This window comes from Tympanuchus pallidicinctus, unplaced genomic scaffold (genome assembly GCF_026119805.1).
Source record: "Tympanuchus pallidicinctus isolate F22 unplaced genomic scaffold, pur_lepc_1.0 scaffold1, whole genome shotgun sequence".
Classification (NCBI taxonomy): domain Eukaryota; kingdom Metazoa; phylum Chordata; class Aves; order Galliformes; family Phasianidae; genus Tympanuchus; species Tympanuchus pallidicinctus.
In genome coordinates this window covers 87102888-87116879 of record NW_026294618.1, presented here as the reverse complement: position 1 = coordinate 87116879, position 13992 = coordinate 87102888, and the positions used below count along the sequence as shown (strand labels likewise).

Below are 13992 nucleotides of genomic sequence, written 5' to 3'. Positions count from 1 at the left end.
TGGAACAAAGTTTATTAATAGCCATTATTCATTTTTCTATAGCAGTTGTGAGCAAAGTGCTGTTTGCCAAATGTGTGCAGCAGTAATAGTCTATCTATGCTGATTTCATGCCTAATATTAGAAAGGATGGGCTTCATGAGTGATAAGCAGTAGGTGGGCTTGGCACGTTCATTAAAAAAAAAAAAGCCAAGCAATTTCAAATTTCAGTATCAAAGCAGTTACTACACAGATAAAATTCCAGTAATTATGCAATTTAGACACAAGACCGATTAAGGCATTTTGTTATGACCTCTTTTTGCACTCCTAAGAGACAAATAATAGATTTTTTTTTTCCTTTACTGAAGAGATTTAAGGAGGCTTTTAAAACTTATCATAACCAATAAATTGAGTCTCATGGTAGGCAAGAGGAACTCTAGTTTGCACTAATTTAGCTGATGTCAAAAGCAGTTAACTGCTGTCTCTATTAGTGAGGCAATGACTAACCAGTCTGGAACTGACACATCTTTCATGTGTTCAGGTGACATATTAGCTAAAAGGAACACATCACAGATCAGTCTGGTTTTGAACAACATAAACGTTAATGAAAAAATACAACAGGTCAGTAAATCAAAAAAAGATGTTATTTTTCAACTTAGAAACATGTTATTTCAATACCAAAAAGCATGCAACAATTCTGTAGTTGAACACCCAGCAGCCGCACAAGCAGCTTAAGTATTCTGATATTGGCACACAGGCTTAATGTTTGAATGTTATGTTTATATCACATGCATGATATGATCCAACAGTGAACATCAGGATTAGAAAAAATTAGTACAAGTACAAAGAATATTAAGTGACATTCACACAAAGAATCGCCTTACACTAGTGAGACTTCCAAACACAACTACAGAAACCAAAGCTTGGTGCAGTTTGTTACAATAACATTTTTCAGTGCTGCTAGAATTTCATCTTCTAAATAAATAGAAGTATCTGTTAGGGTATAGTATAATTAACAAAACATAATAAACAAATGCATAATATAAATATGTCATAAGTAGCATATTACATGAGATGTCATACAACATCACCTGTACCTGAAATCCTCTTAACTAAAATGCTTTCACAACAAAAATGTGATGAATTACATTTTACTAACTTACTACTTTCTATAATAACTGAACCAAAAGTAAGTCTTCCAAACCTAACAGTTGTTTTTATCATTCTTGTTTTCTAATTCACATAACTGTGGTTAAATGTGATGAAATGTGACCATTTACCCTTCCTGAAACAGCTGAGACAACACAATAATAAACAAACGTTCAGTTTTCACTAATTACAGCACAGTTAAATAGTAACTGACTATTTCAGACACATTTGGCATTAGAGATGTTTATCAACTGTGTAGTTAAGTACACGTTCCAAACCAATCCTGTTAATTGAACAGACAGTAACATTGCTGTCCCTACTGAGCTACTTGCAGTTGTGAAACATTTCCTTAGGCCTCAGTTTAAAAAAAGGAAAAAAGTAGAGGTGAAACATTATTCTTATGAAAGGCCCTCTCAAGCATTTACTTCATATTTTGTAAATTCTTATGTCCTACTGATGCTACCAGCACTTACAGATCTGCTTCACTCAGCAAGTCCATTTAAGTCCAGTGCCAGTAGAGTTCTTAAAGTCTAATTCTAGAATCACTAAATCCAATCAAGGGTTTGACAGTGACTTCCACAAGGTCAAAATTATATCCAAAATTTTTATCCCACATCTGTAAGGGAAAAAAAAAGTCAACGACCACTCCTCTGCTTGCCTTCTTATTAGATAAGGCTATGAAAGTATAATGCTACAAAAATTCTCTTTTTCTCTAACTCAGTACACTTGACCAAAAAAGACGCACAGACCACAAAAGAAATCTGACTTCCACTGTTAGAAGAGGCAAAAGAAAGCTTAACAGCTTACGTTCATTGAGGTATTCATGCATCTGCACACTTTGGTGATATCCATTTATTTTATCCATAAATTTCAACACAATTTCTCCTTACTTACAAACACAAGGTCATTTCAACATTGCAGATGAGATTCTGCTTAAATTAAATGTTGTTTTAAAATAATCCTTGTGTAATAATGATCTACCTGGACTTGTGCAAAGCATCTGATACTGTCCTACATGACATCCACGTTGCCATGCTGGAGAAAAACGGATTTGATAATTGGACCGCTCCAATAAGGATAAGGAATTGGCTGGATGATTGCATTCAGAGAGTTGCAGTCAACAGCTCAGTGTCCAAGTGGAGACAGGTGACATGTGGCCTTCCTTGGGGACTGGTGCTGGGACCAGTGTTAACATTTCTGTAGGTGACATGGAGAGTGGAATCAAGCACACCCTCAGTGAGTTAGCAGATGACACCAAGCTGAGTGGTGCAGTTGACAAACTAGAGGGAAGGGATGCTATCCAGAGGCACCTGGAGAGGCTTGAGAGGTGGGCCCATGCCAACCTCATGATGTTCAACAAAGCCAAGTACAAGGTCCTGCACCTGAGTCGGGGCAATTCCAAGCACAGATATAGATTGGGTGGAGAATGGCTTGAGAGCAGTCCCGAGAAGAAGGATTTGGCAGTGCCAGTTGACAGAAGACTCAACATGAGCTGACAGTGTGCACCTGCAGCCCAGAAGGCTAATTGTATCCCGGGTTGCATCAAGAGAAGTGTGACCAGCAGGTCAAAAGAGTTGATTCTGCCCCTCTACCCTGCTCTCCTGAGATCCCACTTGAAGTACTGCATTCGGTTCTGGGGCCCCCAACACAAGAAGAACATGGTGTTGTTGGAACAGGTCCAGAGGAAGGCTCATGAAGATGATCAGAGTGCTGAAGCACCTCCCCTATGAAGACAGGCTGAGAGGTGGGACTCTTAGGCATAGAGAAGACTCCGAGAAAAACTTATAGAGCCTTCCAGTACTTGAAAGGGGCCTGCGGGAAAGCTGGTGAGGAACTTTTTATAAGAGCAGGTAGCAACAGGACCAAGGGAAATGGTTTTAAACTGGAAGAGGGAAGATTTAGACTAGACATCAGGAAAAAATTATTTACTGGGAGAGCGGTGAGACACTGGAACAGGCTCCACTATGAGGCTGCGAGTGGCCCATCTATGGAAGCACTCAAGGCCAGGCTGAATAGGGCTGTGAGCAACCTGGTCTAAAGGGAGGTGTCCCTTTCTAAATAAAGCAGGGGGGCTGGAACTAGGTTATCTTAAAGTCCATTCCAACCCAAACCATCCTATGATTCTTCCATATTTCACAGACCACCTCTGAAAATACAGAATAAGGAAAAGTTGCCTTTTGATTTTTAAGCAGAAGTGCCATGACATTAGCTTTTTTTCTTTTTTTTTCCTCTCGTGAGAAGTTAGAAGATTAAAATACACATTTTTGTTTTACTGGATTGTCTCTGAAACACACTGGATAACGTCTTCTTTCCAAACCAAAGGCTAGAAGTAGACGAAAAATGACAGTCCTAACCTCCATAGAAAAAGTAAAGATGCATAAGCCTGTCTTCCCTTTTCTCGTCCCTCAGTGCCAGCTGCTGGATAAGTCCCTTCATGGAGCAGAAAGCTTTCAAATAATAGCTGTCCGGAATTACAGGATAGACACAAAGCAAATCACATCAAAATACCTGATCCTCTTGACAATGACTGCTGTAGCATTTTTAGTGCTTACTTTCAGATAAGACTCTTGGGAATGTGCAGATTTTAAGGTGGAGGGGCATAGAAGAAGAGGAGGAGTCATGTTTCTGCAAGCCTGGTATCAGACTCTGACCTGAGATAACGAGATATTTATGCCATGTTACTCCCATGACATGTCAAAATGTATCAGATCAATGTGTCCAAAATCTTTAGAGAACAGGAGAAAAGCACTTAAGGCTCTCAGTAATGTAGTATGGAAACACTGAAATGGTAACATCCCTTCCACCCCACACCAGGAATGGCATTTGTGCTAAACACTGTTGTTAACTATGAACTAGCAAGTTTCATTGTGGAACACCTTGCCAAAGCTGTTCATCAATAAGTGAGATATAATGTAGGATTTGTTAGGTGCTATTTTTCTCTAGTTTCCACATCTTCACTTCCCCACTAGGATATTTTTCCACATTAAATCAATTTGCAACTTTCAGCCATGCTCTAACTAGCACATCTTTCTCCAGTTGCACTACACTATTGGTTCCCAGCCTGAGAAGTTGTGTAGCAATTCTTTGAAAGCACTCATAAACTTCCAGCAATAGTTTCTTTCCCATGCTTCACTAATTTGCTTTTACCCCTGCTAACAACAATAAATTTTATCTTATTTGTGATCCTTACAAGATAAAACAGACATTAAAAAAAATTAAAAATTAAAAAAGTTGACAACTACAGTCAAACTTTTGAATGGTATTACCTTGGTTATACTTTTTTTTTTTTTTTTAGTTCTGCAACTACACATTTGCCAAGATTATGATAAACTGAAACCATAGCAACACATTCAGTATTTATGTTAACCATGAAGCAAGAAGAAAGATAGCTAATTATTATTATTATTTTTACTCAGGAGATTATCTTGATTAAAGAAAACACAGATTACTCCATCTATTATAAAACACAATTCTTTTTAATTAGAGACCCTTATTTCTAAGTTTGGAAGAATGGACAATTCAGTTAAGCATTTAACGTCATAAAGGAGGATGCAGAACACCTGATTTGCTTTTCTAGTAACTGCTTTGCTCCAGAGAAATTTTAGACAACAAACCATGACATTTTTCTTCCCCTCCTCATTGAGAGCTCTTCTACCTGCAGTATTACATAGTGAATAATGACAGCACATAATGATTTTAAGTTGCACTGATCTGGATTTGTCACATCCAAATCTTTTGTTGGTATGCTCCAAGGACAAAAGGTGGTGGTGGAAGTCTCTTCAGTGGCATATTTGCCACTTGTTTCTTTTGTAATATGCACTGCTAATAACTTAAAGATATTAAAATAGCAATGCAGGGTCTTCTAAGAGCCTTATCTACTATAACAGCCCAAGTCTGAGAGTTGCCAACAGTGGATGCCACTGAAAAGGACAAGAGCAAGTCAAGCAACCACAAGGGCTTCCTCTGAGCAGTACTGCAGATGTTAGCCAACAGGTGACAGTGCACTCCCTTATGTTGCCTGGGTTGTCCCATTCCCCAGTCTGGCTCTAACAATCTTAAGCAATACTCAGCCATAATTTTATTAAAAAAGAAACTTAAAATTAGGCCTGATGTTATTAACATTTATATTTGAGCTAGTCTGTAATAGTGTTGTTAGAAATACTAATGAAAAAAAACTACAAATCTCCAAATTACGACCACCAGTATTCAGCACTTCAAGGAAACAGCTCACTGCTCACAAGACCTCACAACAAGCTATTTGCTTTCATCATTTCTTTTTCATAGCTTTTATGGAAATCTCATCACTTCAGTACTTCGTCTACATTGGTCCTTTTCAGACATCCACCTAGTAGAGATTAAAACAAAAAGCTATTTCCACTTCTAACAATGATGTTCCTATGCAGCATAACAGAGCACATAAAGACTGCTAGCCTCTGTAGTAGAGATTCATGATTTTTACTGCAAAGGCATAAGAGCATCATAATTCTGGGATTCATAGGGAAAGCTATGTGAGAATTTTTTAGATAAGTAGGAATGACCCATAATTCACTAGCAGCCACAGGAAATTCTACTGCCTATATAGCTTTGAAAGCAAGAAATCAAACTCAACTGTACATTAACTGATTTTTCAACCTACTAAGCTAGCAAACAAATCCCATCTGCAGAATATTTGTATTATTACTGGTAGTGAATGTTTGCTACATATGTGAACAAAAACTTTGGGCAAATGAGAGATATCAGCTGTTTTCATTTTTCCTTCTGCAGAGATAATTAAACTTTACTACTTTGACACTTTTCAATTTTGTTGTGAAGAAAAATTTTATGAATATTTTATAAAGGAACAGCAATTGTTTTTGATGTGATACAACACACGCACCTTTGAAGCATGGAATACTTCTTGCATTGTTTGTTACAATTACCTGACAAAGCAGTGTAATTACTTCTGCTGAAGTTCAGTTTCATTTGACACCTCTAAGGCAAAGCCCAGAATCCCAGACACAACAACTGGAAGAGGAATTAAAAAAAAAAAATAGTGTTGTTTGAAACCCTGCTTGTAAGGGTCATGAGATAAAGCTCTCAGGAGACTGGCCAGTGAAAAACACACATTTCTAAAATTAATTCCGTAGGTCAGAAGTTCAGTTCAAACTCTTTCTGGAAGACTATTTAAACCTAGGAGTTTACTAGTCACTCAAGTCACTCTTCAACAACTCATCTGCTTTATCCATCCTATTTAAGCTGCACTTCTTATCCAAAAAGAAATTAGTAACAGTTTCAAACCATTACAAACCATAAAGTTTTCCTGTTACAACTAGCTTCAAGCAGGAAACAAAATGAAAATTTCACCCAAGAAAGCCCAGATAGTAACAGGCCCACTGTTATCATGACTAAAATGAAAAATGTTTGTTCATATCACAAACCAGTCGGACATCAAAACAGACTATTACTAGCACCATTGTGCTAGGCTCTATGCTAACAGAATGAAAGAGAGAAGAGTCTGTACTAAAAAGCCAAACAATCTTTCTGGAGGTCTGGGGCACGGGAAGAGGACATAGAGAAGAGGAGGAAAGAAACAAAGTGCATCAACTATTACGCACAGGCTAAACACCAAGAAGAATTCACTTGGGAAATAGTTTTCAGGGAAAATCATAGAATAGGTTACGACCATAAGATCATCCACTTCCACCCCTCTGCCATGGACAGAGATGCCCAAGGCCCCATCCAATCTGGCCTCCAGGGATGGGGTACCACAGCTTCTCTGGGCAGCTGTGCCGCCCTCTGAATAAAAAATTTCTTCCTACCAGCTAACCCAAACCTCCCCTTTCAGTATGAAGCCATTCCCCTTGTCCTACCACTATCAGATCACATAAAAAGTCAGTCCCCTTCCTGCTTATAAGCTCCCATCAAGTACAGGAAGGCCACAATGAGGTCTCTCCCGCAGTCTTCTCCAGGCTGAACGAGCCCAGCTCCCTTAGCCTGCCTTCATAGGAGAGGTGCTCCAGCCTCTGGACCCACTCCAACAGCCCTGCACTCTTCCTATACTGAGGGCCTCAGGTTTGCTCAGTGAACAGTGATGTAAAGCAACACTAAGATTTAAAGCTTGCTTTTTTTTGTGTGTGTGAAATATTATGCAGAAACACTTGAAAAACAAAGTAGATCCATATTTTCATAAATAAGGAATTACCATTCTTTCATCTTATTTTCAATATATTGAAGATCCTCTATTGCATGACCCTACATATTAAAATATTATATCCAGAACTTCCCTCATAATGTAACTAACTAGAATTTCTTTTCCTTCTCTGGATAAAAATCCAGCTGAAATGTGGGTTTTGGATCAAGACTGAAAAAGTCTTATTTAATAGACATCTGGAAAAAGCAAGTGCTATGCTAGTGACACTAAGTGGTTCCAGTCTAATCATTAAGAGAATACAAACATGAGGAGGGTTGCTTTGCTCTTTCTTTGCAGCGTGATTAAAGTAACTATCAAAATTAAGTTCAGCTATAAGTGAAAAAGATAAATCACAGGGAGAGAAAAAGCACACAAAAGTGCAAGAAAGGATACCTGCAGCCATGGAAGTGCACACACACACGTTTCTTATATATTGATAGAAATAAATCACTAGGAAAATTACTAAACAGTAATAGTGACTAACCTCCACATTTTAGTAAAACTGTGCATCAGGCTCACACAGCGAGGAAGGGCTGGAGGTCTGAGTCCATCCATCCGGAGAAGGAGGGCAGCAACACCGTACAGAACGAGGTACTTCACGTAAAAAAATAATACTTGAGCTAAAGCCACACCACCTAAAAAACAAAACCACCACACCAAACTCATGTCTTAAACAATTCTTGTCATATTTTTAAAACCTGCAGATACTGATAACTTCCAAATAGTCACTCATTATTCAAAAACCTAAAGCAAACAATTCCTGATTTTGTAACACGTACAGGACACGGAAGCACATGCAGTTATGACTTCAGACACACAAAGAACAGTACTATTATTCCAATACAAAGGCATAAGTAAGCACCCGTAATTCCACTTTCAAGATCTCACTGGACTGTGAGCACTGAAAGCTACAAAAACCAAATACTGGCACTGTGCAAAAGATCAGAACTTACTGACGCAAGTGACAAATATTTACCACAGCAGCAACAAATTTTCACCTTTGCCAAAATAAGTAAACACTGGACATGCACAGCATCATCACATACACTCTTCACAGAGCTACGAATGATGGCCATCACTGCAGCTCTGCCCAAGAGCTTTGCAAACATCCTATGGCATTGGTGTCTAAACTTTTGGCTTGTCTGAGGCTGCATTAACTGAAAGTATCACCTAGGGCTGCACCTATGAAGTTTACCCCAAAACTAATGCATCCCAATCATTTTTGTGGATGCCTGGATGGAGGCATTCAAGGCCAGGCTGAGTGTGGCTCTGGGCAGCCTGATCTGGTGGTTGGTGACCCTGCATATAGCAGGGGGGTTGAAATTTGATGATCACTGTGGTCCTTTTCAATCCAGGCCATTCTATGATTCTATGATCTTTATGGAAACAACAACTGATACAAAGAGCACAACAACAGCATTTAATAGAGCAAATTCTCAGCCACATTCTTTTTCAACATAGCACCATTAGTTATGCATTTTCAACAGCCACGAACAAGAGCCTACATGCTGTGTTCATAACAATCTCCACCAGAGGAGGTGACCCACTGTCACTGTTGCCACTGATGAAATGCACCACCCACCATCTCGCAGTGCTCACATTCATTGCTTGGCCTCCATAAGCATTCAACAAGCAGTGATGAACATCACGGGGTACCATTTTTTCCCACATGGAGGAATTCAATGACACACCATTGCTTCATACGCACTTCCACATCAGATGCCATTTTGTCAGACTGCCCTAATGCTGTCATCGGTCACACAGCAACAATATGCAGCAGAATATTGGTGGGAATATTTCCAAATGTGTCCTGGTTTCAGCCCAAATGGGGTGAACGGTGCACCAATGTTGTCAGTGCTAAGTGATGGTTGCATGCCTGGGGCAGAGCCGCTGCCATGACGAAGCAGCAGCAGGGCACAGCCCACAGGTCGGGCACGGTGGCATCTAGGGGACATGCAGAATTCCAACTAAAACTGGTCTGAAGTGAAATTTTGGTGGTGTACTGGTTCACAGCCCAACCCCAGGTCACAGCAGTCTCACACAGGTGAGATGAAAATCAGACTAGCTATGCTTAAAGAGTCATTACTGCTGTGAATCACAGTCTTAGAATAGAAAATTTAGGATTGGCAGTAACAAATTCAGGCACCCTGAAACTGCCAACTGCCAGTCTTGACAGCTCAAAATTTCATGCTGAGTCTGACAATATTTGGCCTGTTATTTCAGAAGCATAAAAGGTTGTAACAGCAATGAGAGTTCCGATTGTCAGTAAAAAAATAAAAAGTAGCACTAAGATTCACAATAACAGAGCAAAACTTTTTTTTTTTTTTAAGTTGTAAATACACAAGTAACCAGCAAACCCCCAAACCAAATAAAGCTCAGCTATGGTTTTTTAAATATCAGAACTTGGTGGCAGTGTGGAACACAGGAAAAAAGGATGATCTTTTAAACATCTCTGAATGCTTCCAGTTGTAAATGAAGAAAGATGATTCACGTGAGTATTCTAAATGTTATTTAGCTGAGTAAAATGGAATTTGAGCAATAATTGTATAAAACAAAATACACTAAAAAGCAGAGGCCACCATCTTCACTGAAACCCATGGGAGTTTACTCTCCCAGAATTTCCACTGACTCTCCCCTGACTATCATTTGATGTTAGAAATGCAATCTCAGAGGAGGGAAAACGAAAATAATTTGTAAGAGTAAAAAACAAGAAAATGCCTTTGTTGTATCTCCTACCATTCCAGTGATTTACCTTCTCTCACTGATAGCAACAATCTTGTGATTCGGAGTACTTTGGATATTTAATACAATTTCAAAGTCTTCCAGCACACTTTCCTTAGAGACCAAACTCTCAAACTGACTCCAGCAGTCTAAGACTATATGAACACTTAAAGCTTCTGCCTTTTTTCCCCCCAAGTCAAAGCATCCCTTTTGCATTCTGTTGACTACCGATTGTACTACGGATGATGACCAAAAGTTAAACACTGAAAATCTAATCTAGTATATAATAACCTAGGGTAAAATTCTGGCTCTAGTAACGTCAATTGCAAAACTCCTGCTGGCTTACACATGCCCAGCATTTTGTTGCTGCAATCTGCTATTTTTAGTTTTAATATTATCATCCACGAGCATGATATAAGAAACAGTTGTGCCATACAAGATACAAACTGATAGCAGAAAAAAAATACCTAGACATGAAGCTTATGGCATTTTCCTTCAGGGAAGTAGTCATCTAATATTCAATAACATTCTTTCCTGGAAGAAAACAAACAATCCTAAGCACTATTTGGATAGTAGCCAGTCAGCTACACATTAGATTACCACTAAATCATTTATACAGCCAACTTTCTGGTTTCATTCCTATCTCATCCAATTTCTCATTTCTTTTATGGCAAATTTCATTGAAGAGCTGAATGTTGACACCCACACAAACTGATTATAAAGATTACAGTTGTCTGTGCCTGGTAAAATTCAAAATCCTTTGGCTGTGCATGACGAATGAAGATTTAGTGACCCAGACTACCACCCTCCTGAGATTCAAAACAATCAATACGTTTAATTTTTAAATACAATGGTGGAAAATTCAGAATTTTTACATGTGAAGTTGTAAGAAATATTAGTCTTACTAGTTGTGACTACTGGTAATCAGCAGATAGCTCAGTAGCACTGGCGTCACATCACTGACATCATCACCTGGCACACTGGCTGCTGTGTGTGTGTGGCAATTCTAATGCTCCCAAGATCAGTGATGTAAAGCTCCCTGTCAAGATGTGAATGAAATTCATGCTGGTCTTCAACTCATCCCAGCTGTGTGAGTTCTGGGCCACACACCGAAAATCTGGGGGCAAGATTCACAGCCGTGCAACAGCTGGTCTGCACTGGCAACTTGCACAGGCTTCAAACCCTCTTTGCATACCTGAGATATTCCAGCTGCTTTGTATTCACACTATTATAGCACAAAGCAGCCAGAAGTACACTGCTTCATCTGATATAAAAACATAAAATTAAAAGAGATTCATAATCAATACGAAAATACTCAAATTCATTATCAGTACTACGCTTTGTTCACTAATGTTCTATTTAAAGCTTAAAAAGAACTGCTGAAAGAACATTACTTTAAATTGGAAACAAAGCCTAGAAGCTATATCACCTGTATATTAAAAACATTTAAGGGAAAAAATATTGCAAAAAGTACATCTTTTTCCTAAAATAAATGACCTCAAGGGGTTCACAGTTGAGTTCAAGTTTTGTGAGAACTAAAATGCATTAAGGGTTTTAAAATACTGATTTAAAATACCCATATAATCTCAGTTCCATGCATTCCAACAGTCAAGCTGCTCAAAATTTCAGATTAAGTATAAAGATTGATATTTTCAATTTCTCAACTTGCAATCCTTTTAAAGTATTCTAAATTTTCCTTGACTTTAAAAAAAAAAAACAAAACACATTTCTAAACCTTTACAGTTCTAACTTCTTCAAATTTGCTCCAAAACTGCATTTCATAAATTTCAGAGCTTTTCCAAGGATTATTAAAACATTCACAACTCCCCCCCCCACCCCCCTCAAAACTTTGCCTAATAGTTTTTGAAATTATCAGACAGATCATTTCTGTAAGTGACAGAAGTCTTTGGCCAACTTTTCTGTCCATAACCCATCACCAAAGCACATTTATGGTCAAGAATTGTACTTTAGCTTGCAGCGTTATTGATGAGGCATGAGCATGAAAGCATACATTCCCCTTTTTCACAGGAGTCCCAACACTGCAGCATTAAGAATTGTAGATACTTGTTTCTATCAATAACCAGAGCAGGTACAAGTAGAAAACATGTATTACAGTCAAACACGCAGCCATTTTGAAAGGGTTACTGACACATGACAGAAGTCTAGTAAGAAACACGGCTCAGAACTTGTGGTCATACCATCAACTTGAAAATACTGAGCTTCAAGGGCTCACTTACTCCTTTTCTCACATTTTACAAAAAATAAAAAAGTATATTATGCAGACCCTCACGCATGAAAAGCTCCACGAAAGAATATGGATCTGCACTGCAGCAAACTGGCTGCATGTGTACACAAATATATATCTCCCTGAATACATACAGTCAATATACCAGTCAGTAAGAGTAGGGTTAACTGCCAATATTATTTGACTTTTAACCCCCAGAAAGCTTATCTAGCATTTTCACTCACTTCTTTAAAACAGTGAACTATCCAATGTTTTAGAGAACCTTATTAAGATTTCTGATGCATGCTTACATTCCACTTTCCAAAGCAGACACCAAGATACCAAGTATTTTAATCAGATTCTCCTTATCATTATCATACATGATGAAAGAAATCTCAGACTACTTTGTTAGTATTTCATTACCACTTAAATGGACACAGAGACATCCTAATTTCACAAAACACTGAGTGGTTCTTCAGAATGAACTGAGGAACCAATTTTCTATGTATGGGCTTATTAGAAAGAGAATCATAACATATCTGGCTTACATGGACTGCTCCGTAGGTCTTGCTGTTTCAAAGAGGAACTTATATAATATTTTTCTTTTAGGAAATCAAAACAGGAAATTCACCAATTACAAATTCAATCAGGCAGCTCTACCCTTGAACAGATCATATCATTCAAGATTATTTTTATATAACCAGCATTTCAGCCAAAGGCAGAATATGCTTTCAGCACACTAGAAGCCGGTTAATAACAATAACAATTAACCAACACAGTAAACTGTGCACACTTCACCAGAAAGAACAAGTCACATATGCTTAAGAATACCACATTAAGTGCACAGAACACTCATCACATGTGCACAAATCTGATGTACACCTCTACATCAAAGAATCACCTCTGACAAAATACACACACATCTACATTCCTGGTCAAATATATTTTCACAATCACAACCTTTACTAACATTTTAGATTAACCCTGCATGACAGTTGTCACACACGTATTCAAGTAGAACTCTGGCTTTCATCATTCCCTATACCTTGCAAAAATAAAAATCAAGCTCTGTTAGATGAGCAGAGTAACTGGTGCTGAACAAGAAAATTAACATAAACCCTCAAAAAGAAAATAGTGTTTTTTAACCTCTAAATATTCAGAATCAGATTTAAATACACAAATTACCAAATCTATTCCAGACCGTATGTAACAGCAGAATGGATTTTACCATTAACATTCTATGTAACAGCAAAGAAAAGAAGCCACTGGTTTCTTTTTAAGATCTTGTTGAACTACCTGTTATTGCACAAATTAGCAAATTAGTTATTCAGCTACAGAAGCCTGAAGAATATGAAGTGAAAGGGATTGCCAATTTATCTGCCTTTTATTTCATTTTATGTTCTTTCTTCTCCCAGACTTCATTAAAGGCCATGGCCACACATTAGTCACTAGACTAGATGGATCTCTGGTCTGCTTCAGCGTAGCAGCTTCAATCTTCCTTTTACTATGCAAAACACGAAGGAAGCAAATTAAATCCAATCAACTTTAAAATCTGAACATAATGAATTATCATGGTTTTCATTTTCATGCCACATGGGTCTTCCTGCTACGTCATTACTTCTGAAAGTATTCAACCTTTTCAGATAATCTGACCAATGCTGCCAGAACGAGATGCAGAACAGAGACAAAATCATGGAATTCATATTATTTGTCCATTGTACTTTTCATATAGAATCACTTAATATCCAAAGCT

The 13992-nt window shown here is 38.1% G+C and overlaps 1 protein-coding gene across 2 annotated transcripts in view; it reads right to left on the bottom strand.

Moving 5' to 3' along the window:
* HHAT (hedgehog acyltransferase) overlaps positions 1–13992 on the bottom strand; it is a 145365-nt gene that overhangs the window by 112028 nt on the left and 19345 nt on the right. For both annotated transcript variants that reach the window (XM_052681515.1, XM_052681523.1), the window contains one exon: positions 7779–7929. In XM_052681515.1, coding sequence (XP_052537475.1) covers positions 7779–7929 — 151 coding nt within the window. The remainder of the gene's footprint in view (positions 1–7778; positions 7930–13992) is intronic.